This window comes from Chrysochloris asiatica, unplaced genomic scaffold (genome assembly GCF_000296735.1).
Source record: "Chrysochloris asiatica unplaced genomic scaffold, ChrAsi1.0 scaffold00007, whole genome shotgun sequence".
NCBI classification, from domain to species: Eukaryota; Metazoa; Chordata; class Mammalia; order Afrosoricida; family Chrysochloridae; genus Chrysochloris; species Chrysochloris asiatica.
In genome coordinates, this window is record NW_006408525.1 from 29,726,623 (window position 1) to 29,752,388 (window position 25,766).

General features: G+C 43.7%; 1 protein-coding gene across 1 annotated transcript; it reads right to left on the bottom strand.

The window, feature by feature from the left end:
- Positions 1–550: 550 nt before the first annotated feature.
- LSM12 (LSM12 homolog (S. cerevisiae)) lies at positions 551–24,004 on the bottom strand. The gene is made up of 5 exons (XM_006832722.1): positions 23,881–24,004; positions 21,795–21,928; positions 5,132–5,241; positions 2,846–2,972; positions 551–643 (listed from the first exon to the last, which is right to left on the bottom strand). Exons 1-5 carry the CDS (start codon positions 24,002–24,004, stop codon positions 551–553), a joined length of 588 nt encoding a protein of 195 aa, XP_006832786.1.
- Positions 24,005–25,766: the final 1,762 nt, after the last annotated feature.

A 25,766-nucleotide genomic window follows, 5' to 3' on the forward strand; every position in this document is an offset into this window, starting at 1 on the left:
CAAGCCTTGCCCTGTGCAAACAAACAAAAAAAAAAAAAGTGGGGGGTGGCGAAAAAAAATTAAAGTGAGACCTCTGTTTGCTGCTCTGGTCTCAACTCAAGTGTCCCAGTCAGCTTGTTACTTTGATTTTAGAAGAGAAGATGTAAAAGGTTCATTCAATCACTCAGAAGTATAGCCACTTATAAAACCAGAACAACAGGGAACAGACAAGGGAAGGAAAGTCAGAGTTGAAAGGACAGAGCAGGAAAGGAAGGGAATTTTCAAAAATAAAATTAACAAGGTGACTGACTGTTCCAGAAGGGAGCTGTGAAAAGGACATGGTGGACCGAAGTCTGTTAGTCAAGTAATGATTCAACTTTTAAATTATTCTCTTGTTCTTTTTTGTTGGGTGTTTTGTTTGTTCAAGTCTAAGATCTGGAAACGCTGACCCTTCGTTAACAAGAGCCAACAGGAAATATAGGATCCCTTCCCTCCCCCGGCCTGCCTCCGCTGAAGCCACCACCACTGCCTCCTTGGCTGGATGTTGGAAGAGTCCTCTGGGTGTGTGGACTCAGGATGACAGGGCAGCCTCCTTCTGTGGTTGCTGGGCTTGTGAACGCTGCAGTATCTTTTGGCTTTCCACGTCTCTAAAATGTTTTTCAACCTGAAAGAGACCAGGTAGCTAAGGTTAAGAAAAGGGTGGCAACAAAAAAGTCCAACCAAAAGGTAAGGATTCTTCATATCTAGGATCAAGCTTGCCTCCTCAGTACACTGGGTTGATAGCAACAAGCAACGTTTAAGACTTCGGCTATCAAAACTGGGGGCTACAAAAGCAGTGTCTGGCTTATAACCTTTCATGAGGGTGCTTAGTGTCAGAAAAGGGGTAAGATAGATTCCCCACTGAATAGTGTTCTTCTTGTCCAGATGGGTCTGGTGATGATGGGGGTAGGATTTTATGATTCAATTGCGTATAACTGTTAATAGGATTAATGGTGACCACAACTGTAAAAGGGGTGAGCAGTTAATCAGTCATTTCAGGAACAGAGGATCCTAGGACCATCAAGAGGTAAGAGTGTGAGAGGAGCAAGGGATCCTAACCAGGAAAGCGGCAACGACAGAGATGATGGCAAAGGCAATGGCCTAGGGAGACAGAGCAGCAGCGGACTCTAGGCCCAGGGACTGAGAAAGGCAGGCAGCTGGCTTGCAAAATGTGTCCTGTGGACATTTGAACGAATATATATTTTCAATGTGGTATGTGTACACTGGAAAAAAATAATGGTAATAGAGGTAAATACTGCTAGCTGATGGTGCATGGAGGGGACTGTAATCATTTGCTGAATGTAAAACTGATGAGCTACCCTGTAAACCTTCACTCAATTCACAATAAAGGCTTAAAAAAAAAAGAATAAACAAACTTTGGTACATGTACATATAATGAAATACTATACAACCCTGAAGAATAATGATGAATCTACAAAAACCCTCAAAACATGAAAGAACCTTGAGGCCATTATGCTGAGTGAAATTAGTCAATCACAAAAGGACAAATATTACGAGATCATTATTGTAAAAGCTTAAGAAAAGATTTCCACACTAAAAGAAAGAATCTTTGATGGTTACCAGGAGTGGGAGGGAGGAAAGAGCAATTCACAGGTTAGGGGGTAGACACAGGTAGGAAGGCAATACACAAGAAGAGGGAGAGTGGCAGATGAACAATGAAGACAAAGAAAGTTAAGGAGGTATGCATGGACTAAATGGGATAGAGGTAAATAGTGGTTTATACACAACCTTGGAACAACAGGGCTCTGTGATACAGAAGAGAAAAATGTTTAGGTCCTTGACTATCTTGTGGACATTGACTTCCCCTGTCTACTATTGTAAAATAGACATTTAAGTGTGATAGAAATGAATACTGGGAATTATGATTACAGGATAACTGTTGGTGCAGGGAGCGGATTATAATCATTTAGATAAAATAAAGGGCAAGACTCGTTGAAATTACAGCTGATGATCTTGTCTGTTCACTCAAGTCACAATAAAAGGTTATGAAAAAAAAAAAAAAGGTGGGCAAGGCAAGGTCGTCTACCCTACAGTCCAATCCAAGCGCCAACAGCCTCAAGCTGGCTGCTTAGCCCATGGATACACTTGACTGGACTTCTCAACCACAACCACATGGTAGGTGGGTGTCTCTTTCCTCAGCCTTTTTCAAAAAGCAGCCTCAGTTAAAACTGGCTGGAGGGAGTTGAACCTGTAGGCTAAAAAATATATACAGTTAAAAAAAAAAAAAGAAAAAGAAAAGGAGGGGAGATTATTGTGACCCAAGCTCTGCCTTCCCTCTTCACACAGGTACAAAAAAAGTCTGGCAGGGAGTCAGACTTATCATCCTTTTTACATGCAAGATGCTAGCCACTGTTGTCTCAATGTTCCTCAGTAAAACAAAAAGAGCAGGAGTGGTTTTTTTGGCTTGTGTTTACAAATATTGCAACTCACTTTAGAAAGTCAGACAACATACTCAGGGTCACAGAGATGTCATTGGCAATGGTTTCTACTAATCAGCCCCTCCTAGATGGGATTTGTGGCTGAGAAGAATCCAGCCTGGGAGGGAACTGCTCAGGCCCAATACCATGGGATGGGTGGGCGAATTCTAAAAAGACACACTACAGACAGCAGAGGCTTGACTGCTCACTTTAATTGTATTGCCCAGTGGTTTCATCCTCACAGGAATGTTCAGGCCACGTACTAGGAGGCAGGCTGCTCAGGCAGTGCTGCCTACAGACTGGCTATCAGAGGAGGCAAGGATTGTAGCACAGCAACCTGCCGACCGAGGAACTGTTCCTCTCCCTCTAGTGTCAGCTCCTTTACTTACTATTTTGCGTACATGGCTCAGTGCACTCCCCTCTTTGCCTTTACAGTTTTCCACTTGATATGGGGGTGTAATAACAACTTCTTCCATGACTACGATGTTTTTTTCTTGCCATTTACAGTCTTTAATACTGGAAGGAGAAGAGAACAGGTGAAATGTTACCTCTTGCAGGCATCCCACACCTCCTGACTGGTGAATAACTCCAGATAGCTGGTCCCAAGTTCCCGGTGCATCACTCAAGACAACTATATGCCAGCAGTCACAGGGAGAGGAGAAGCCACAAATACTTTCCTGGGCACAACTGGCTAGGAAAAGTAATGAAAGTGATGCACTTATTCTAAGGAAGGCTCAGAAAAGCTCCCTGGAACCATAGAACACTTGGTGGCAGCTTCAGAAGGCCAAACCAAATTGAGTCACCAAAAAACAATGAGGCTCAGGCCACTATTCAACTTAGACAGCAGCCAGCCTAGGGACAGGTTTAGCAAAGTTTCTCTACAAGGGTCAGACAGTCAACATTTCAGGCTTTAGTGGCCATATGGTCTCTGTCTTAACTACTGAATTCTGCTATACACTGTGTGCCAAAGCAGCCATAGACAATATAGGTAGTCCCCGGGTTAAAGACTGGGTTACCAACTTATGTACAACTGTACAACCCATAGTTATGAACCAACCCCCACACAAAGCCTGTTTTAATGGTTTTCTATGCATAGAAAGGTACACTATATACTAAAACAAACATATGACTGACATTAGATACCTGACTGATGAACTGTACCTAACTGTTCCAACATACATACGGCTTAAAACTGTAACTCATTCATAATCTGGGGGCCACCTATACACAACCAATGATTGTAGCTATATTCAAATAAAACTTTACTTACAGAAACAGAATTTGTCAATCCTTGGACTAGAAGGAGATGACACCTTTAGAAAGACAGGAGAACTATCTTGTTACATATTCCATCCTCCAACACCCATAGTGGAAGCTGCTCTGTAAACTGGCCCCACTCAATTATCCAGACAGCTGGGTGCTGGCCAGATTGGGAAACCTATTCCAGTTAACACTTGGAGAAACCTAGGGCAGCTGATGCTAAGAGAGTGCCTCCACATACCTGTAAACATTCAGACATATCATGGCTTCCAACAGCTCTGATGCCAGCTGCCATCTGTCCGCCAGACCCAGGCAGTTAAATAGGGTAACAGAAGGCAGCGTGTGGGGGTGTAGGGGGAATCAAATGTTTCCGTTTTCCAGCAAAGCCATTGGAGAGTCAAATGACTTTTGTTTGACAAAATGTCTTTCAGGAAATGGTAAGAAGGTGGCCTTTTGCTCTTCCTCTAGGGATCTGCCTATGTTCATAGCAAAGGACAATTGGAAAGGATGAGACAGATTTAACTTCCTCTTAATAAAAAAGTCCAAGCTTTGGGAGAAAGGTGTAACAACAAAATAATAAAAGAGAAAAGTGTGCACTTGTTCTAAATTATTGAATACTAGGTCTGAAAGTGCCCACTGAAGTAGCAGTCAAGAAATCTGCTGCAAAAGACATCTTTGCAAGACCTTTTTAAAATGTTAAAGAGCAGAGATAAAGCCTGGAGAACTAAGGTGCGCCTGCCGCGAACCATGGCATTCTCAACTGCCTCATATGAATGTGAAAGATGCACAATGAAAGCTTCCTAGATTTAAGAAGAACTGATGCTTTCGTATGACGGTGTTGGTGAAGAACACTGAATATCCCATGGACAGCCAGAAGAATGAACACATTCATCTTGGTCAAGAGTAAAGCCACACGCTCCTCAGAAACGAAGATGATGGAGACTTCCCCGATGTACTTCGGACATGTCATCAGGAGGGACTAGTCCCTGGAGAAGGACATTATGCTTTGTAAAGAAGAGGGACAGCAAAATAAGAGGGCATTCCTCAACGAGATGGACTGACACAATGGCTTCAACCATGGATTCAAACAGCCACACTGGGCAGTGTTCTGTTCTGTTATACAAGGGGATACTGTGAGTCAGACCTGACTCCACAGAAATTAACACTAAGGTCTGAAAGAGACCTTAAGGAGAATCAAATCCAAAACTAACTTTTACAGACAAAGAAACTGAAGCCTAGAGAAGACAATCTGCCTGAGTCACACCAGTCTGTGTAGAATGTGGCAAGCACCGCATCTTAGGATGCCCAGGATAGTGTCAACACTCAGCAGCCTGGATTGACTCTCAGGAATAGAGACCACACAACCAGGTAGCACCAACCCCAGGACAAGGTACCCCTGTGCTCCCCCAACTCACGTCTTGTGAATGGTCTGGAAGAGCTGCTGGCCCTCTAGGGAGACACCAGCGCTGATTGCATAGGCCTGGCTCAGCTTCTCCTCCTTCTCTGTCCGTGCTTTGCTGGCAAGCTAGAGTGGGGGAGAGGAAAGGGACTCAGAAAGCCACTCACCTTCGTTCTTCCCAACAGTCAGGATCTAAGCTGAGAAAGGAGGCCAGAAAAAACTGGTTTGGGTGGATTCCATTTTCTCAAACAGCAAAAATGACATAAACAAAAAAGCACAACATACCTGAAGAACAGCTACTGCTATTCCTGGCAAACACTGTTTCCTTCCAATACTTATTGAGTGTGTACACGTGCTAGACATTCCCTGTGCTAGGCTAGAGAGAAAGCACCGAGCGGGAGGGGAGGCAGACTATAAACCAGCAATTAAGAACACAAATGAGGTCATTTCAGACAGTGAGAAGTCCTAACAAGGAAACAAAGCAGGCTAATGCACTAAGAGTGTGACTGGGAAGCCATTTTAGACGAGACGGTCATGCACATACTTCTGATGAGACAGACTCAGAATTTTTACCCGTTCTAGTGGTGCTGAGGGATAAAGCACTGTACTGCAAGGTCAGTCTGAACCACAAGTTCAGTGGTTCAAACTCACCAGTCGCCCCTTGGAAATGCTATACAGAGCTGCTATGAGCTGGAGCCAACTCGATGGCACTTAACAACAACACAACCACAACTGTGCTAGAGTAATAGGCTTAGAAAATACCACAGCCTCACAGACTAGAATCTGATGCTCTAAAAATTCTACCTTTCCAGGACCATTATCTGTGCTCACATGGGGAGCCAAGATCCAAATAAACCTCACCATGGCTACTGTCCACCTTCACTTAAACAACTCTGTCCTGTCCTACTCAAGGAGCTGAAGACTACCTCAAGTCTGTTTCTAGACTGCCCTCTGGTGGACCAATCACAACTGGCCCCCCAAAAAACAGCACTCTGATAAAATCCCAATGGACTCTTGGGTACATTTCTGGCCCCCACCCCATCCTAATGATTGCTTTAGACTTCAGATTTGGGTGTACTGCTGGACAAAAAATATTTTTTTAAAAAAGCGAAAGGCAAAGTGCATCTTTCTCTCTCCCGACTCTCTCTCCTTCCCTAGCACCTGCTCCTTAAATACAAAAAGGGAATCCCCCTCCAGCATGTTCCAAAACATTCTTAGATGTGTGGAATCCCCAGTGATTTACATTTCCCACTGCTTTTACTGACCCCTCAAGTCATAAACCAAATAAACAGGGGAGGAGGGGTTTGCAAGCAAACTATCTAGCTCTTTGCTGGTAAATAAAGCAATTCATTAAGGCTTGGGTTTGAGTAGGAAGCAGAGAAAAGAAGGCCTTCAATTAGGGCATACCCTAACAGTCTTACAGTTTCAAAGACCATCTACTCCAAATGAGGTCAGGGGAGAGTGGAGAGGTGTTAGCATACACTGGCATTTCAGCCTCCCAAGGCAAGAGAGGTCAGAAAAGCCAAACTCTGCCATGACGTGAAGCTATAGCTCCTCTTTCACGTGGTTCATCTGTAGGACTCGGACCAAGAGATGCAGCAGCAGGAAGCAATCTTTCAAGCCTGGTCCTGCCATTTTGGCCCCATGAGGCTACAACTTTACAGAGAAATGAATGCGCAGGGCTGGCAGCACTCCCCTGAGTCTTGGCAATCTCAACTGCAGCAAGAAAGCCTCAGGGCTTAAAAGCCCTCTGTTTCTACGGAGAGAGAACTAGTGGTGTATTTTAAGCCGCAACAAGCAAAGCTTCCTCCGTCACCAAGAAAACCCTGGTAACAAGGAGTTTCCTTGAGTCTCACTTTCCAGACAACCCTGTAAACTTAGTCGTCTCCAAGCAGAGGAGAAAACAGGAGGGTAGCAGCATCCCCTTGGAGGATCCTGGGCAGCTGCTCACCGCATGAGCAGGCAGAGCCTCCCTCTGGAGTCTCAGTCCCTTTCAAAATGCTTATCCCTGAGAACCAAAACCGTTTTTTACTGTAGGGTCAAACAAGGCTGCTTTGATAAATGGATGGATAATCTGAGGGCTCAGAGGAAAATATCTTTTTGTTACCTTTACAGGTGGTTAAAACCTAGCAACACCTCATTCAGGAAGAGAAAAAGAAGAGCTGGCTTGGGGAAACCAGGCATCAATGCAGAATGTTTAAGAATGGAACTAACAAATTAAGCTAGAAGAGGAGGAGGAAAAAAGACTCGGAGAGGAAGGAACCACTTTTGAATTTTTGCCAGAGACAGAGTAAAATGCATATAAATCTCAGCCAAAAGTGATTATTTCATTTGGATAGTGTAACTATGACACACTCATTATAGATAGAATAATGCTTTCAAAACATATCCCTTCACCCCCCAAAAAAATACCACTGTATAATCGCCTCAAAAGGCTTTTAATAGCAAGAGATCGGACTAGCTCCTTCTCTCTTCCAACCCTAGTGTAAACATATCCCAAATGCCAAAGGATATACAGGGGAGCCATGGAAAAGTCAGGAAAAATGAGTGTAAGTTCACTATATCCCAGTTCACCCCAACATCCTTATCACCTTACCTACACCTACCACTGTGCTCTGGGGAGCTAGACCCAATGCAGACCCTCAGACTTCCAGTGGTCAATTTACAGACTGATTTTTTATGGTAGTCTGAAAAAAGTTTACAATTGACCTTAGCTGCTCTCTTCCACAGAGATTTGCTCTCACAGAGGATCCCAGCAATTCAGCATGGGGACTGCCCCACCAAAAGAATCTAAAGGTGGTTTTTCTTGTTAGAACTGGGGTCATAAGGTACATTTTTAGGTACATTCACTCATGCAAAACTTGGGAGTCCTGGTGTGGTGGCTGTAAGCTAAGCACTAAGCAGCTAACTACAAGGTCGGAGGTTCAAAACCACCTTGGAAAACCTAAACAGGGTCGCTGAGTTGGAACACACTCAATGGTACTTAACAATATCAGAATATAAGACCTGGTGGTACTGTAAGAGACACAATGGACTGCTAGCCACAAGCTCAACAGCTCTTCCACTCCACACAAGATGAGATTTTCCACTCCCATAAAGATTTACAACCTAGGAAACCCTATACAGAGCACCTATGAGTTGGAACCGACTCAATGGCACTTAACAACAACGTTATATTAAACCTCCATTTATAAAGCAAGTGACTATCACTCAACTTCAATTTAGCTGCTGTAACAGTCTCAATTTTCCCACATCTATTTTTATAGACAAATATATACTCAACAATGATCCAGTTATTCTAAGCTAACCAGTTTATGGTTTATGGTTGGGGTCAACTGTGGAGGGAACCAATAAAAACTGCCCTCCATAGGAAAGTGTTGCATGTGTTTTTTTTGCTTAGAAGAGTCATCAAGATTGCAGAATTTAAAATTCAAGGTAGTGTAGTGGCTAGCGTAGTGGCTATGAATCGGGCTGCGAACCTCACGGTCAGCAGTTCGAAACTACCAGCTGTTCCGCGGGAGAAAGATGAGGCTTTCTGTTCCTGCAAAGATTTACAGCCTTGGAAACCCTATACAGGGTCACTATGAGTCGGAACCAACTCCATGGCACATAACAACAACCACCTCCCATATTAAACCCATTTTCAATGCCAACCTGGCCTCTATACTCGTCTTGGGTATTGAAGCACTGACTGGTTGGCATCTCAAAGAACAAGTCCCTAACTTTAGGAACACAGTGGGGTCAAGACAAACTGAGGGGCAGAAATCCACCAACACTGGTTGCTAATGTGCATGTGGCTTCACTGACATGAGCACTCAAGACACTGTGCTCACCTGCCTTGCCAGTCATTCTGGCCGCGTCCTGGTGAAGACAGAAAGCCAGTCCTCATCTACTAACTGCCCTTCTTCCTGTGGTCATTTCTATAGAGCACCTTGATGTGGGCAAAGGAGAAAAGGACATGAACTTGATACCAAAGCCGTTTAACATTAAAAGGCTTCTAGTCAAGCCTGCTGCTGGGTAACCTGAGCGAGTGAATGAATGAACACCAAGGCACACATGGAGGGGGAGGGGGAGAGCGAGCAGCCACGACAACAACAGAAAACCCTAAGCAATATGCACTCCATCTTGTTATCTAGTTACCAGCTGGGTCATCTTATTTTCACACACCCAAACCAAGAAAGCACAGGTGCTGTGGGGAACCCAGAGGGATCCCTCCTACAAGTATGAACAGGCTGCGACAGCTGATACAACAAGAGAGGCAGAGGCCAGAGAGGAACCTGCTGAGTGTGACCTACTGACTCCCATGAGCCACTCTCAGTTTGTCTTCCTGTGTGTTTTTAGGTCTTCCAACCAGCTGCCCTCAGACAGGGGTTTGGAAGCACTGCAGCTGCTCCCTGGAAATGCTGGTGCTGCCTGCAAGCCTGATGGGGCCAAGGGACTGCAAAGCAGAGTGGCTAACAACTGTCATCCAAGGGCACCTGCTCGCTCCTGCTGTCTTAATTCTGGGGCAGGCTCTTGGAAAGCTAGCAACAATCAGACTCTTACAAATACGTCATCCAAATATCAATTCCAAGACTCCCTGTTAGCTAACTGAAACGTTTCTAATCAAATACTGCTCTTTAGCACTGCAGATAATTGAGAAATCAGAAAACACAGTGTCCCACTTGAAGCTGTGTCCTAGAATACATAAAAATGAAATATTAGCTGTGGAATCCAAACAGGGAAAAAGCCCAAGAGGCCTATAAGTGAACATTCTAATTCTAAGAGCTAACTTTCACTGAGTGAGGGTTTACTTCATTTAGGTCCCAATCTACACAATTCACATGTTGAACATTTAAATCCTCAGAAGAGATCTATGAAACAGGGACTGACTAGTGCATGGCACTGTAGGATAAACACTGGGCTGCTAACCCAAAGGTCGATGGTTCAAACCCACCCCCACTGTAACTTAGAACCGACTAGAGTCCTGATGTGGTGCTGTAGAATAAGCACTCGACCTCAAGGTCAGTTTGAACCACAAGGTCAGTGGTTCAAACTCATCAGCTGCTCCTCAGAAATTCTATACAGATCGCCATGAGTCGGAACCAACAGCTCTTAACAAAAGAGGGCATTTAACAATAGCAACACTACTCCCATTTTGATAAGTGGAGAAACTAAGTTACATCTGATAAGAAATTTACGCCGGTTTACCAAGCCACATGTGGTGGAATCTGGCTTTGAAGTCAGCGTTTGTGCTCTGTACCACTGTAGCACACTCAACACAGCAGCTCCTAGGAGAAAGCTAAGTTATTGTGAAATATATAGCTTCTAACGCAAAAGAAAATATTTTTAAAGGGGGAAATGTTGTCAGAATGAGCTTCCACTAGACAATATCCCCAGGATACAACACAACTTATCTGTCCGCCTTCTAGCGAAGGTCCTTTCTCAAAAGCAGCCTGCTAGTAGCCTAAACCTCAAGAGCATCCTTTTCTTCTTTTGTTAATAGTAATTCATGGGGGTGCTTCAGAGTGGGCAGATCCAGAGAAAGCACTGAAGGTTAATAATCAGATTCTTATTCCCGGAAGCACCATGACTAGAGCAGGTACACCACTGGACTTTGTCTTAACACAGATCTCTCAAGTGCAGGTTCTTACTTGAGAGATCTGAGTTAGACAAAGTCAATGGTATATTTTCCTCAGAAGCACAGGGTTAGGAAGGTGGGCTACAGAAATAGTCGTAGTACAAACAAGGCCGATTTTTAGTCTTCAGTAGAAAGTTAGTTCTTTTATCATATGATGTTATTCATACTCATGGATATCAAATTGTTGTTAAGTGTCATTAGGTCAGTTACAACTCATAGTGACCTGTATGGGGTTTCCAAGGAGCTGGTGAGCTTGAACCACCGACCTTACAATCCAGCACATTAACCCAGAGCCATACCAGGTCTCCTTCCAAAGACTTAGCAAACTAACTCCATAACCAGATTCTCTGTGCAGTGTATGGTGGGGCATCTGGATGAAGAAGGAGGAAACCTACTGAGCCTCAGCCCAGCCCTGACAGACTTTGAAGAAATTTCTCAACTTCTGTGGGTTTCAGTTTTTCTATTTATAAAAAATCTTTCTACTTCCCAAAAATGTTAAGATAATAAGAATACATCAGTGCTTGCAGTTATGTTGAAAAATGCCTTGTAAATGCAGGGTGGCTATATTATCACCTCCATGTCTAAATGTTTGTTGTTGTTGTATACTGTAAGTCAGTTCCGACCCATAACAACCCTGTACAGGGTTTCTGAGGAGTGGCTGGTGAGCTTGAACTGCTGAACTTGCGATTCAAACCGACCTTGCAGTCCAGCACATTATCTAACAAAGCCATAACAGGACTCTGTCTGAATATTTACATGTATCATATTGTTACCAAACAACAGTGCACCAGATTGTACTCAAGAGTCAATACACATTATAGGCAGTTTCATTTTTCATCTAGTTTAAAACCTCTAGATGGGCCCTGTTGTGGTACAATCACTGGACTGTAGGATAAACACCAGACTGATAACTGCAAGGTCTGCTCTTGGAAGCCCTATACAAGGTTGCTAAGAGTCAGCACCAACTCAATGGCATACATCAAGATGTCAGTAAAGTTAACAATTCTTGTTAGTTATTTGTAATGACATCACAAAATGCTATTTGCAGTTATAAGAAACAACTAAATCTCCTGGACAGATACAGTCATTTCCGAGTCCTGAGACCCTGCCACTTAGTACTGCTCTGTAATCCACCATGTGGCTCTGCCAGAGAGAAAGTGGCTGGGATGCAAGCTGAAATCTGACCCCAACAACCTAACTCTGAGAGCTATGCTCAAGCTTGCCTCAAATTAGCCATCTCCTAGCATGACTGTGAGGATCAAAGCAGACAGTGTGGGTGTAAAACATTGGGTGAACTGTAAACCACTGTACAAATATTAGCTGTCCACATGACTATTATTAACACAGACAAGGGAGCTTGTGGGTCATTTCAGAAAAATCCGTATTATCCAATCTGTCCTTCAGCCAATAATTTCAGTGTTCCCTCCATTCTCTCTTTTTTTTTTTTTAAGTGAAAACTCTATTTTAAGAAAATAACAAAGTATACATTTTCTAATTCTTAGCATAAATTCTAATTCTTTCCAGTGAAACCAAAAGCTCCGGAACCCCCTTCAATGTCATCCAAAGCTTGAACTTCCTCTATTTCTGTATAAAAAATGTGTTTGTAAGTGAGCTGTGAACTCTATCACTCTTTTTGACTTCAAACTTTCCTTTGACAAAAATAGACAGTACGACACCAATGTTTCCTTTATAATCTTCATTCACAAGTATGACACCAGGTCCTAAAACTATGAAGTGCTTTGTAGTCCAGTCAGAATGTGAGCAACTCTTCCATAATGCCCAGAAGGAAAGGCTATCTAAACGTCCGTTTTCATGGGAGGAACTGTATGAGGGGGCTTCAAAAAGTTAATGGAAAATCCGAATTAAAAGATAAGAGAATTTTTCTCTGAACTCTTTGAAGCACTTCCTGGGTCCAATGCTCGGTGAGCTGGGCAAAGTGCAGTCACAGGCTTGCCCTGCCCAGGAGAGATGGGGGAGATGGCAGCGGAGGAACCAGGACAAAGAAAGGAGGGACGGAGAAGAATGGAGGATAGTCAGCAGCAGGTAACAAATCAAGATGCCTACCAGGTGGTGTCTACAAGAGCTGCTAGGGATGCTGGGAATCCAAAAGAGAGTATCTTCCAAAACATAACTGAAATAAGCTGGAAAGTGCCTTTAACTTTATCTGCCAAAATAGGAGGCTCCACTTGTCAAAAGGATTGTATTTTATTCAGTGATAGCGAAAGAGCCATGTGCTGTTTATCTTGAGGTCTGAAGCGAATAAACAAAGCAAAGAATATACCCCTTCCCTCAAAAACAGATTCCAGCTCAAACCCTATCTACCTGTCACCAGCTACCAGGTCCTCAGGTGCAAAGAGGACCATGCAGAGGTATGACTGTTGGGACTTCAGTAATACACAAATGCAGAGCACCTAACAAGTCCCTCCCCCTCCCTCTGAGAATTATCGCCCTCCAGTTGAGCTCACTGACAGAACTGCAACAAGTTTTTAAATTGCAGATGAACTGAGACTCCCAACTCAGCTTGATTCTTCTGAACTTCCCACCACCACCCCGCTTTATATGATCAACCACCATTATTCCTCAAGACCCTACTCCATTGTCCCATCAAACCATCCCTAAAATGATCATTCATCCACACCAAGGGTCAGTAAACCATATAGCCTGAGGCACAATCCAGTTGTTTTACTACAACACCAGCACGCCCATCCATCCATTTACACATTGTCTATGGCTGTTTTTGCTACAAAAGCAGAGCTGAGTTGTTGTGACAGAGATAATATGGCTGACAAAGCCGAAAACATTTCATATCTGGCCCTTCACAGAAAAAGTTTGCTGTCCCCTCCTCTATGCTATCATAGCACCTTGTTCATACTTCCACAAACGCTCACCTTGTCCTGTTGTCCTCAGTAAGTTAAATGCTGCTGTCCCTCACTACAGCCAACAAATGTGTGAATCCTGAGGGCAATCACTTCCATCACCCTGACATTCCCAACACCTGCTATAAGGGAGGTGGGCAGATAAAAGGAGAAACATCAAGGACTACTTTTGTTAAGTGCTGTTGAGATGGTTTCGATTCATAGCAACCCTGTATAGGATTTCTAAGGAGCAGGTGATAGGTTTGAACTGCCAACCTATCAGTCAGCTGTCTGGTGCTTATCCTATAGTACCATACCTGGACTCTTCAACAACTTATTGAGATTCACAAAGCACATAACTAATCATTCCCAGAGTTTAAGTAACAGGCACGCAGCCACACAATTCAGCAGCACTCTAGCTGTAAGAACAGTTTCCCAACAGCCCAGCATTCTAATTTACCACACAGTTAGCTTTTGGCATAATGTGCAGATTCTTTTCCTCTTCCAGTCCATAGCCAATTTGCTTCATCTACTAGGATAGTTTCTGGTATTTACCTTACTTAGTTTCAAAATTCAGGGCTAGAATCTGACCACACTGCTTGGGGTTTTTCCCCATGACTGTTATGTATCAGGAAAATTAAACTGGTTGGAAAGCCTTTTCCTTCCTTAGCACTGGAGGAGATGGCATGGCTAAACACCAGTAAGGTCTCCAGGAGGTAGAGATGACCCAGCCAACGCATAATTCTGCCAGACAGTCACTTGGTTCAGTAGCTTGTCTCTTCAGGTGAACAGTGATTCCCCACAAACACCCATGATGCCGAGAAGATCCCCTGAGTAAGCGGGCTGACAAGCACTATAGTTGAACTCAGTCATGAGCCCCAGTCCTAACAGAAAGCACTGCATTCTGCACCCTGGACCTCCTTCAAAAGGCCAGCCATTCTTTCAAATGTCAATCTCTCTGCCTCTTTGGTTTCATCTGCCACCACTCCCTTACCTAACATACTTGCCCCTTATACTCAGCAGTGGTGGGCTCCCCCTACCACCTATGATGTGCCTGTCAGGAAGGAGCTGTATCCTCAGAGCAAAGTTTAAAATTTACTGGTGAACTCTGATGTGGGACTATAGCCATGACAACATATTCTAACCAACTGAGTCATATAGTTTTATACCTCTAAGACAGAAAAATTATATTTATCTAGCAAAACAATGTCTTGCTTGAGCTGGACAAGTAGCTTTTTCCCTTCCCATGATTTACACATAACCTGAGTATCTTCTACTTCCTACCAAAATACACAGATTCAGCTTGGTGATAATTCTGAACCCTAACATATTAGGGTCAAGGTACAGTCAACTACTGTGCCAAAGAGCTCTGCTAACAGACTAGGTGGATGAACAGAGACACAATGCAGTAGGTATCAACTTACTACCCCAGGAACTGGGAGATTAACCCGCAAATCACCAGAGGTTATGTGAATTCAAAACAAGTCAATTCTTCCCTTAATGTCAAATCATGATCAAAGGTAAACTAAAGCCTGAGATTCTAGCTCCAGTCAGTTTCTTTTCAAAGTGAACTTTTTTCTGCCTAACAGGTCCCTCCACCCCCATACCAATCTTCAGATGCCATTTATATTTCAAAGTCAACTCATTCTCTATTACCATGGAATCTTTCTTCCTGGTACCATTTGATCACACAACACTTATTTTTATTGTGACTCACAGTGACCCTATCAGATAGAGGAGAACTGCCCCATAGGGTTTCCAAGGCTGTAATCCTTACAGAAGCAGAATGACACCTGTTTCTCCAAAGCAGCTGGTGGGTTCAAACCGCCACAGGGCCACCAGGGCTCCTCAATGCTCGTTGCTGCTGTTAAGTGCTTGCTGTCACGTGGTTCTGACCCATAGCAACCCTGTATACGGTTTCCGAGGAGCGACTGGTAAGCTTGAACCGCTGACCTTGCAGTTCAAACCAATTTTGCAGTCCAGCTCATTAACCCAGTGCCATAGCTAACAAATCAATCAGTGGTTTAGTAGGGGAAGTGAACACCTAAATTCTACAATACCATAAATTTCAATCGTCCATGCTTTTGTCCTTTTTCCTTTGCCCCTTCAGGAACTCCTCCAGAAAGTTTTTTCCAACTCAGGCAAGTAAAAAGACTTACCTCCCATTCAATGCAGCAGGTGCATTTATCTGAACAAATAATACTGACACTGGCTAGCTATGTCAACTAGTCCTTTCTAGGAGCCTCTAAAGCAGAAAACACAGGCACCTAAATTCTATGATTGCTCACTCCAGTCCCCATATTAACTACGTCATCAGATAATACTGCCACAGAAGATTAATTCTGGTCACCAACAAGAGGGCTCGTGAACATCTTTTAAGTATAAAATATTACACATTAATGGTATTCAACACATCCAATCTTGGACTGGCAAGTTTGGATTCCTGAAGGAATGTGAGATCCAATGCCAGAGAGAACGCAGTAGTAATATCAAGCTCCTGACTGCTTTCCTTTGTCACACCCTCACATTCCCTCCCGTTCCACAATTCAAGGAGCTAAAGGAGCTCTGGTAGCGGAGTGCTTATAAAGTGGACTGCTAATCTCAAGGTCAGCAGTTTGAAACTACCAGCAGTTGCCTGGTAGAAAGCCTCGTCTTTCTGCTCCCATAAAGATTTACAGCCTTGGAAGCCCTATACAAAGCTGCTATGAGTCAGAAATAGAACCAACATCTACCGACCCAAGTCAACTTGACACAATCCTGAATAACTGCGATGGGTGCTAACAGCAGTCCCACTTTTACAGTTAAGGAAATTGATGCTCAGTCAAGATTAAGAGGTGTGGCATGATAGGATAAGCACGAGACTATTAACTGTAAGGTCGGCAGTTCAAACCCACCAGTCACTTCTTAGAAACCCTATACAGGCTCCTTATGAATCTGAACAGATTCAAGGGCACTTAATAACACATTATTAAAACGTAGGTGTGGCGCTGTGGGTTAATGCACAGGACTGCAGTCGGTTTGAACCGTAAGTTCAGTGGTTCAAACTCACCAGCCGCTCCTCAGAAACCCCATACAGGGTGGATATGGGTTAGAACCAACTCAGCGGCACTTAACAAGTAACTTAAAGAGAGATCTGCTTGATCTGCTCCTAGGTTGTTTCCACTATCTCACTATATCAACAATATAATTGTTTATTTAGAAACATTACTTGTTAAGTGCCCAAATCGGATCCTACTCATAGTAATCCTATCTGTATAGGTTTTCCGAGGCTTTAAATCTGCTTGGGCACACAAACCTCATCTTTCTCCAGTGGAGAGGCTGGTAGGCTCGAACCACAGACATTGTGGTTCACTGTCCAGTGCTTTTCGTATGGAGCCATAGTATTCGCATACTTAATATTATAGAAATCTGGGTACTCATTTCATTTGTCAAACTACTGAATAAGCTCCTTGGGCTAAGCACACAGAAGTGGCAAAGCCATGGGACTTTAATGTTAAAATATCAGACCTAAATTCAAACACCAGCTTTCACTTACTATCTCTGTGACACTAAGCTAGTGCCTCAGTTAACGCTTCTGTAAGATGGTGATGTTACCCACACCACAGAAACCGTTGGGAGGACTCAACGAAATGGCTACTTCAAAGTGTGGCCCATACAAAGATTGGTTGCTACACATATTCTTGAACAAGTCACTGAATCTGATACGTCAGTTTTCTCAATATTAAACCAAAAAGAACAAAAACATTATTATTTTTGCTAAGTGCTGTTGAGTTATTTCTGACTCACAGCGACCCTGTGTAGGGTTTCTGAGGAGCGGCTGGGGAGTTTGAACCACCAACCTTGCTGTTCAAACGAAGTTTGCAGACCAGTGCTTATCCTACAGCTCCACACCAGGACTCCTCTATAGAACATATAGAGTGGCCATAAAATTGAAATGAGTTGTTGTCAAATCTCTTTGAGCAGTCGAAAACCCTAGAAAAATGTAGAGATCCCAGCAAAACTTGGCACAGTTTCTCACAAAAAATAGATTTTTCAGTAAATGTTTGATAAATGCTACATGAAAGACCTTGTTTGTGTTGACGTGTCTCAGATCATTTGAGAACAAACTAACTCAGAGAACACGACACTGAGTTTAATTCAAGGGACTCATAAAGAAACCTCCTCCTTCACCCTACCAGGAGGCTACTGGAGCTCTAGTCCTCACGCAATATTTAAGTCTTTAGTGACAGAGGCAACAAATCAACAACAACAAGGAACCTGAATATTATTTATGACTGGCTTTGAGGCTTTTGTTTGATTGCCTTTGTGCTGTGGTCAGGAAACTCAGAACAGGATCCAATAGTCCACTGAAGAAGATAAAATGATATTCAAAACTTCCCCCTTTTCTAACCCCACTTCCACCAAGTAAATTTCAACTCATAGTCACCCTATTGAACAGCACAGAATGGCTCCATAGGCTTTCTGCTGCTGCTGTAAAATCGTCATGGAAGTAGACTACGTCATCTTTCACCTTTTGGTCAGCAAACCAATGCTTAATCCCTTGCACAACCAGGCCTTCTTGTTCCCTTCCAAGCTTCCTCTATTATTCCACTGTTGGGGATAGATAAGATTTGTTAGTCTGCAGTGAGTGGCCAATTACCAGTAAAACAGGCTTATCTTCAAGAACTTCTACCTTCTCTAGCTGGGCTGGAATAAGTATTTCCTTTAAAAAGGCCCTTTCTTACATTTCCTGTTGGGTCAGAGTACACAAATATCCAGTTTATATCAACCAATTTAATGAAACAGAGCACTTACTAGGCCAGCAAGAGCAGCAACATGTGACAGTATCTTCCACTGGACGCACCACTAAGTAGAAGCATCTGAAGCCCTAGCTTCAACATTTCCTTCCAGGGAGCTTAGCATTCTTTAGTTTCTTTCCAAGAACTTAAACAGAGTCCTGATATAGAGCCACAGAATAAGCACTGGACTGCTAATTGCCAAGGCTGGCTGTTCAAACCCACCAGCTGCTCCTTGGAAACCCTATACAGGGTCGCTATGCGCAGGAACCAACTCAATGGCATTTAACGGTAACAACCACAACAAACCATCCTCCATCTTAAGAAATACCCAAGTCCAAGCTTTTAAAGACAGGAACTTTTTCTGTTGTTCAAACACATAAATAGCTACTCAGACTAGCTGTTTTCAGTATCAGCCCAGTAGGCTCTCATTCAACTGAATCAGAGTACTCTAAACACATCTTAAAGGTTAGTTTCAAGGAAAAATTGATACAGCTTACTGTGCAAACGGAAGAATGAATAAATGAAATCCAAAGATAACCCTCCAATCTAATTTTAGTTTTTCGTTTCTGCCTCCTCTTCCCAGTAAACTTTTCTCAAGAATTGGCAGACCACAAAGTAAGAAAAGTGAAGATTTCTGGTTTTCTCCAATCTATTATTTTCATGCTATTTTCTTGAAAGAGTGAGTAAAAACTAGTTAGGAATGTTAGCAAACAATTAAAAACATAACCACCAGAAAGCAAAATCCTAAAGGCAAAGATTAACCACAAACTATGTAAGTTCTGGACTTACATAACTGCAAGGTGGTGGTGGTGATGTGCCGTGGAGTCGGTTCTCACGCATAATGACTCTGTATAGAGTTTCTGAGGCTGTAAATCTTTACAGAAGCAGAAAACCTCATCTTTCTCCTGCAGAACCAGTGGTACTTTCGAACTGCTAACCATGTAATAAGCAGCCCCAACTTATAGCCACTACGCTACCATAGCTCCTTAACTGCAAGATGTTGTCGTTAAGTGCCACAGTGTTGGTTTCAACTCATGGCAATCCTGTATAGGATTTCCGAGGAGCAGCTGGTGAATTTGAATCGCCAACCTTATGGTTCAAATCAACCTTGCAGTCCAGCACATTATCCCACAATGCTACACACGTTATCCACAATACAAGGTAGGAGGTTCAAACCCATCAGTTGTTCCTCAGAAACCCCATGCAGGGCTGCTATGAGTCGGAACAGATTCAAAGGCACTTAACAACAACAACAAATATAATCAAGAATGGTGCTGCAGGATAATGCACTGGACCTCAAGGTCGAAGGGTCAAACTCATCAGCTACTCCTAATACAGGGTCTCTATGAATGGAACTCACTCAATGGCACTTAACATTTATCTTCAAGATCTAATAGCTACACAAGGGAAGTGCTGAACAGCTTCTGCTTAGCAGTCCCAGCAACCCTTTTCCAACCCCTCCCTGATAAGTGGCAGCATTTGTTGATCACAAAAGCAGAAATCTAAGATCTTTTAAATTTGAGAAAAATATCCTTCTTTCAGATAATCTTTTCTCTACTACTAAAAGTCCAATTATTTAGTGACAAACTTCTCATATCCTACATACCCTATAAACATCAAAGGATAACTTAGAGCCTGTTTTCTGCTTAACAATATGAGAAATCTAACTATTTCACTCAGGCCTTTTTTAAAATCTTGAGCTAAGAGAAGGAACCCTGGTGGCACTGTAGAATACGCACTGGACTGCTATCCATAAAGTTGGTGTTTCTAAGCCACCAATTGCTCCTCTCAAGAAAGATGAGTGTTTGTTCCCATAAAGATTTACAGTCTTGGGATCCTATACAGGGTGGCTATAAGTTAGAATCAACTTGATGACAGTGGATTTCGATTTGGGTTTTGAGCTAAGAGAAGACCGTTCAAAGACCATCTATATGCCAGTAGGAGATTATCTAAGGCCACCAGGGTTTTGGAACCTTACAGGCTTCTAAGAACAGGACATCTTACAAGTAGTGAGTATTTAATATGAAACCCAAGACCCTTCTTAATCTGTCCTCAGTTATAGCTAACCAACATGTGGCATTTCCCTGGAATGTGGCTAGAATAGGGCTCCAGATCTGAGGAGGGACCATGGTCTACAGCCTGCTAGCCTCAGTTCCCCTCTAGTCTTTCAGCTGTCTGTGTTTCCTTGCTTTGCTGAATTGTAGTGAAAACACCATATTCCCAAGAGAGGCAAAAGAATAGACACTACATGACTCTTTGCAGAGGGAAAAACTTCTACCACACGAATTCAAGAGCCTTAGGAAACAGCAGCCACTACTAAAGCCAAAGGCACAATTTAGTCATTCAACAAATACATATTAAGCACAAGGCTGTGTAGAGTCATTGGTGAACAAAAACAGGGACAGGTCCCATCCTCAATGAACAAAGTAAGATCAGGATAATCACTGGACAAATAATATAAAGTATGATGACAAAACAGGATATGATAGGGTGATCTGAGGTTCCACGTTGCCCAGGACACAAGGATCTAGACAAGGCTGTCCCAGCATCATACAAAAGCACATCCCTTTCCTCTCCAAGCTGTCTCAGTTTGGAAAATATATACCTGGTGTGACACTGTAGGATAAGCACTGGACTGCCAACTGCAGTCCAAACCTGTGGTTCAAATCCACCAGCCGCTCCTCAGAAATCCTATACACGGTGGCTATGAGTGCAAACCAACTTGATGGCACTTGAGAGAAATGGGGAGTGGGATCACATTAACCTGGGAAACCAAGGAAGACCTCTTGGAAGAAGTGCCACTTAAGCTGAGTCCTGATGGATAAGGCACACTCATTCTGGAAGGAAGTGGTTCCAAATACAGGGGACAGCATAAGCTTGGAAGCATTATTATTATGGATCAACATGAACTTTGGCTAATGGAGCTGAAGAATCAAAAAAAATGAGTTGGGGTTGTTAAGAGATCAATTTGCACTTCCAAAATTAAAATACCCTAAAGACCTAAATATATCAAGCCTCCAAATTCAAACATGAAGACACAACTGAAGCTCTAAGGAAGTGGTGGTTTTCAAACTTTTGTAGGTCAAGAATACCTCTGGGAATCTCAAAGACTCCAGCACCTCACCTAGGAAATGCATACACGTGTGCACATTCACACATTTCAGGAAGCTCACAGGCAATAGCTCCATGCCACTCCACAGCCACCAGGTTTTTAAGAAAAAGCCTATATTCACACACAACAAAAGCAAGCTCTCAAGCCTATTTGAGCATAAGATTTTCTTAAGATATGCCAAAGATATCCATGAATAAAGAGAAAAACATTATTTTTAAATGGTATCAGAATAAGCAATTGAAAACCAACAATTAATCAAACTCACCCTCCCCACCACCACCTCCGTTAGCCAGACCTGCCCTCTAAGTCCTTACCTTACTAACATTGAGTGAAGCTAGAGGAGGAGGGGTTTCTGTTCGGTCATTAATTATTTCCACTTCTGAAACATACTGTAAGTTTATGAGCAAGATGTCTGCATGGTTGGGCTTTCCACTTGATGAAGGACATTCTGGTGAGAAAATAAAGTTAAGGAAAACAGGGACACATCCCAACAGGGACAAGAAAAAACACAAATTCAGAGTTCCTGCAAAAGGTGTGCCTGAAGCAAGAGGGTGGGGGAGCCTCACAAAGACCACCATTCTCAGAAATCTCTGCCTCTCACGTTCCTCCTAACCAAACCCATAACCAAAGGACTTTGAGCTTTTCAAACTCAAGCACACCCAAAATTGGAAGTCTTGAAAGGGTTTCTGTCACCTTCTCTGTTTTATAAAGCAAATACAATGCAATTTTACCGCCTTATACACACTGTTTGTCTGGAACCTATGAACCACATGACAGCAGAGCCAGAATTTTATGTTCTTGGTATAAGACTCTCTATACAATATTCTTTTCACTCTTTCATAGATAAAATTTGCCAATTTAGAGGAGAAAACGACAGCACTGGAAAGGAAACTCACCTAGCTAGTTGTTTCATTCATTCATTCACTCACTCTTCAATCATTTACCAAGTGTCTACAGTATGCCAATGAAAAGGAAGTAGATTCATTCCTCAATCCAAAGATCCTTCCATCTAAACCACTAATAGTATCTCATTAGGTCCAGGTATGTCCTCTTGTTTAAAAAAGAAAAGAAACTCTTCTTGCTATAATTAGCTGTTTCACAGACACCTCTAAACTAGAAATCTACAACTAGTGGTTAAAGGAATTGAAATACTTGCCATATAAAGGCAGCAGATTCAATTGGCAACTTCATTTTGAAAAGATGCCATAAAGGAGCTCTGGTAGTGTAGTGGTTATGAATTGGGCTGCTAACTTCAGGGTAAGCAGTTCGAAACTACCAGCGGTTCCTTGGGAGAAAGATGAGGCTTTCTGCTCCCGTAAAGATTTACAGCCTTGGAAACCCGTTACAGAAAGGGTCACTATGAGTCGGAACCGACTCCACAGCACATAATCACCACCATAAAGGATTAAAGGATTAACACCCCCCACATACACATACCCATATAAACCTACCTGTAGCCCAAATAAAAGAGGGAGAGGTGGCACATGTATTCCAACCAGGAAGTGTTTTGTTCCCAAGACTGAGTTTCCTGTAGTAACTGAGAAATCCGCCCCAAAGAAGCAGGCCACCTTTTCCCACTCAGTTTAACTACTGTCAATTTCAAAAAAAGGAGGCCACAGCTAGGGAAAAGTCAGGACTCCAAGCGCTGGGCTACGCTTATTCCTTCACCTGTAACCCACACAAGCCCCTGAAAGACGTGGCAAACTGTCTCAGACCAGGCTTCTGACGTGCACATTCCAAAACAATTTAACTTTCATAGGAGAAGCCTAAAAGTCAGCCATCCCCACCCCAACAGCACCTCCCATACACACAAATCAAGAAAAGCTGCCACGATCCCCAGTTCAGATCCAAACTCTGTCCAGCACTTACTCTTCCCCAAAAAGCGATCAAGGCCCATTAGGTTACCACTCCCTCCATTCCTCCCTCGGACCAAATCCCATCAACAGACAGTCCCTCTCCTAAACTCAGGGTCAAACCCCTGCCCAACTAGCAGTTCCTTGCCCTACACACCTCCTCTCCACTTGATCTTACCCGCCCCCCTTCCATCCGGGCTCCAATTCACCAGCCCCCTCCCATTACCACCAACCCTCCCCGATCTCGGTGTCTCCCCTCACAGCGTTCATTCCAAAAAGCCATCCGCGTGTCAAGCCCCGCTCCACCCACCGACCCTCCTTTGGGGCCCAGCTCTCGCAAAGGTTGGGAGACAGGTTGCCCAAAGGGGACCAAGGGGCCCTCGGGAGGGGGAGGGGGAGCCCAGAGCCATGCGCATGCGCCCGAGGCGCCGCGGTAGCCGGTCGCCCCTAGGCCCGGAGAGGGCCCCAGCCGCTGCCGTCGTCCCCCACCCCCAACCACCACACATACACGCCGGCCCACCCTCGGGCTCCACGCAGGGAAGGATACTTAAAGCCAGCATTTTGGACTGGTAGTCAAAAGCTACCACCTCGCCCTGCAGCCGCTGCTCCTGGCACGTCCGGCACGACACCTGGCTCCCAACGCTGAAGTACTCGCCCGGAGGAGCCGCCATCTTGGGAGAGCAGCCGCGGCCGGCGGCGGCGGCGGCAGCAGCGGGCGAAAGCCGGGCCCCCAGTGAGCGCCGCGACGCGACGCGACGCGACGCACGGGGCGTGCTGATGTCACACGCCTGGGCGTGGCCTGACGCTGGGTGGGGCGGGAGCCTAGGTGGAGGAGCAAGGAAGAGGAAATAAAGGGGAATCCGAGGAATAAGATTTCTGCGGCGGCGCCCACTTTGGCGAGTGCTTGTAAGGTCCGTTAAAGATATATGACCGACATGGAATGAACAAAGAAGATAGGAGGGACCTTCAGTCTCCATTATGTGCACACCTTTTACACGACCAGAGTTTAGTGAATGAACGCTATAAAAAAGTAATGTATATTATCCCGATTTTACGTGTGAGGAATCCAAAGTTCAGAGGATTTAACAAAATACGCTTAAGATAATTATACCTATTTACAAAATGTGGAAAGAATACTGACTAAAGAGATAAACCGGAATCAAAATCCCAGGTCAGCCGTGTACTATTTACTTGACCTTGAGCAAATGATAACCCATAGCACTATTTCTTCATGTGTATCTATTTTGTCGCTTACTGAGCATCCAACAATCTTTAAGGTAGGACTCAATATCCCCATTTTACAGATGAAGAAACCAAGTCTTAGACTAAACTTGTCCCAAAGTCACACAACTAGCAAATGACAGGACATGATCTACCTGTTTCCAAAGACTGTTACTACTGTAGCAAATTAGATTATACATAATTCATAACGACGTTACAAAGTTTAAATGAGATGGTGGTGGTGGGGGTTGTGTGCCGCGGAGTGGGTTCCGACTCATAGCGACCCTGCATCGCGTTTCCGAGGCTGTAAATCGGGAGCAGAATAGTGTGTATAAATGCATGGCAGGTAAACAAAACCAAGCCCCTTGCTGTGAGTATATTTTGACTCAAAAGAACCTATAGGATAGAGTAGACTCATAGGGTTTCCAAGTTTGTAATTTTTACAGAATCAAACTGCCACATCTTTCTACCACATAATAGTAGTTGTTGTTATTAAGTGCTGTCGAGTCGCTTCCCAGGTTCTGATTCATAGCGTCCCTGTAATAGTGTTTCCGAGAAGCAGCTGATGGGTTTGAACTGCCGACCTTGTGGTTTGCAGTCCAATGCTGATCCTACAGTGAGTGCTACACCAGGGGTCACATAATGGTTGGTGGTTTGGAAATGCTGACCTTTTGGTTAGCAGCCAAGTACTTAACTACCTTGCATGGCATGTTGTTTTTAGGTACCTGTAAGCCTGTATAGTGTTTCCAACGCTATAAATCTTTAAGGATAAATCTTTAAGGCAGTAGAAAGCCTCATCTTTCTCCTGCAGAGCAGCTGGTGGATTCGAAATGCCAACCTGTTGTTAGCAGTCCAGTGTTTATCTTAAAATCCCACACCAGGTCTCAGTCTTTCAATGATACTTCTTCTCCCATGACTGAACACCACCCTTGGAGCTCCAGACACGTCCCATGTCCTTCCCATGCCCCAACAAACCAGGCTAAAAGCAGGAGTGAGGAGCAGAGAGAATGACAGGGAAGACCCATTAATTTCCATCTGGCATCCTTAACATATTTTGTAAGGAGTCCTGGTGCTACACTACTGGATAATGTACTGGACCACAACCACAAGATGGGTTTGAAATGCAAGGTCATCAGTTCAAACCCCACTAGCCACTCCTTGGAAACTCTACACAGGGTTGCTATGAGTCTAAACCCACTTGAAGCACTTAAC

What these genes read in the sequence shown, in the direction of transcription:
- LSM12 (XM_006832722.1), bottom strand. Translation starts at nt 24,004, where the DNA reads ATGGCGGCTCCTCCGGGCGAGTACTTCAGCGTTGGGAGCCAGGTGTCG. An exon ending in GTCCAAAATGCTGGCTTTAA is followed by an intron (nt 21,929 to 23,880) that starts GTATCCTTCCCT and finishes TTTTCTCACCAG; the next exon opens with AATGTCCTTCATCAAGTGGA. An exon ending in TTCCAGACCATTCACAAGAC is followed by an intron (nt 2,973 to 5,131) that starts GTGAGTTGGGGG and finishes TTCTCCTTCCAG; the next exon opens with TATTAAAGACTGTAAATGGC.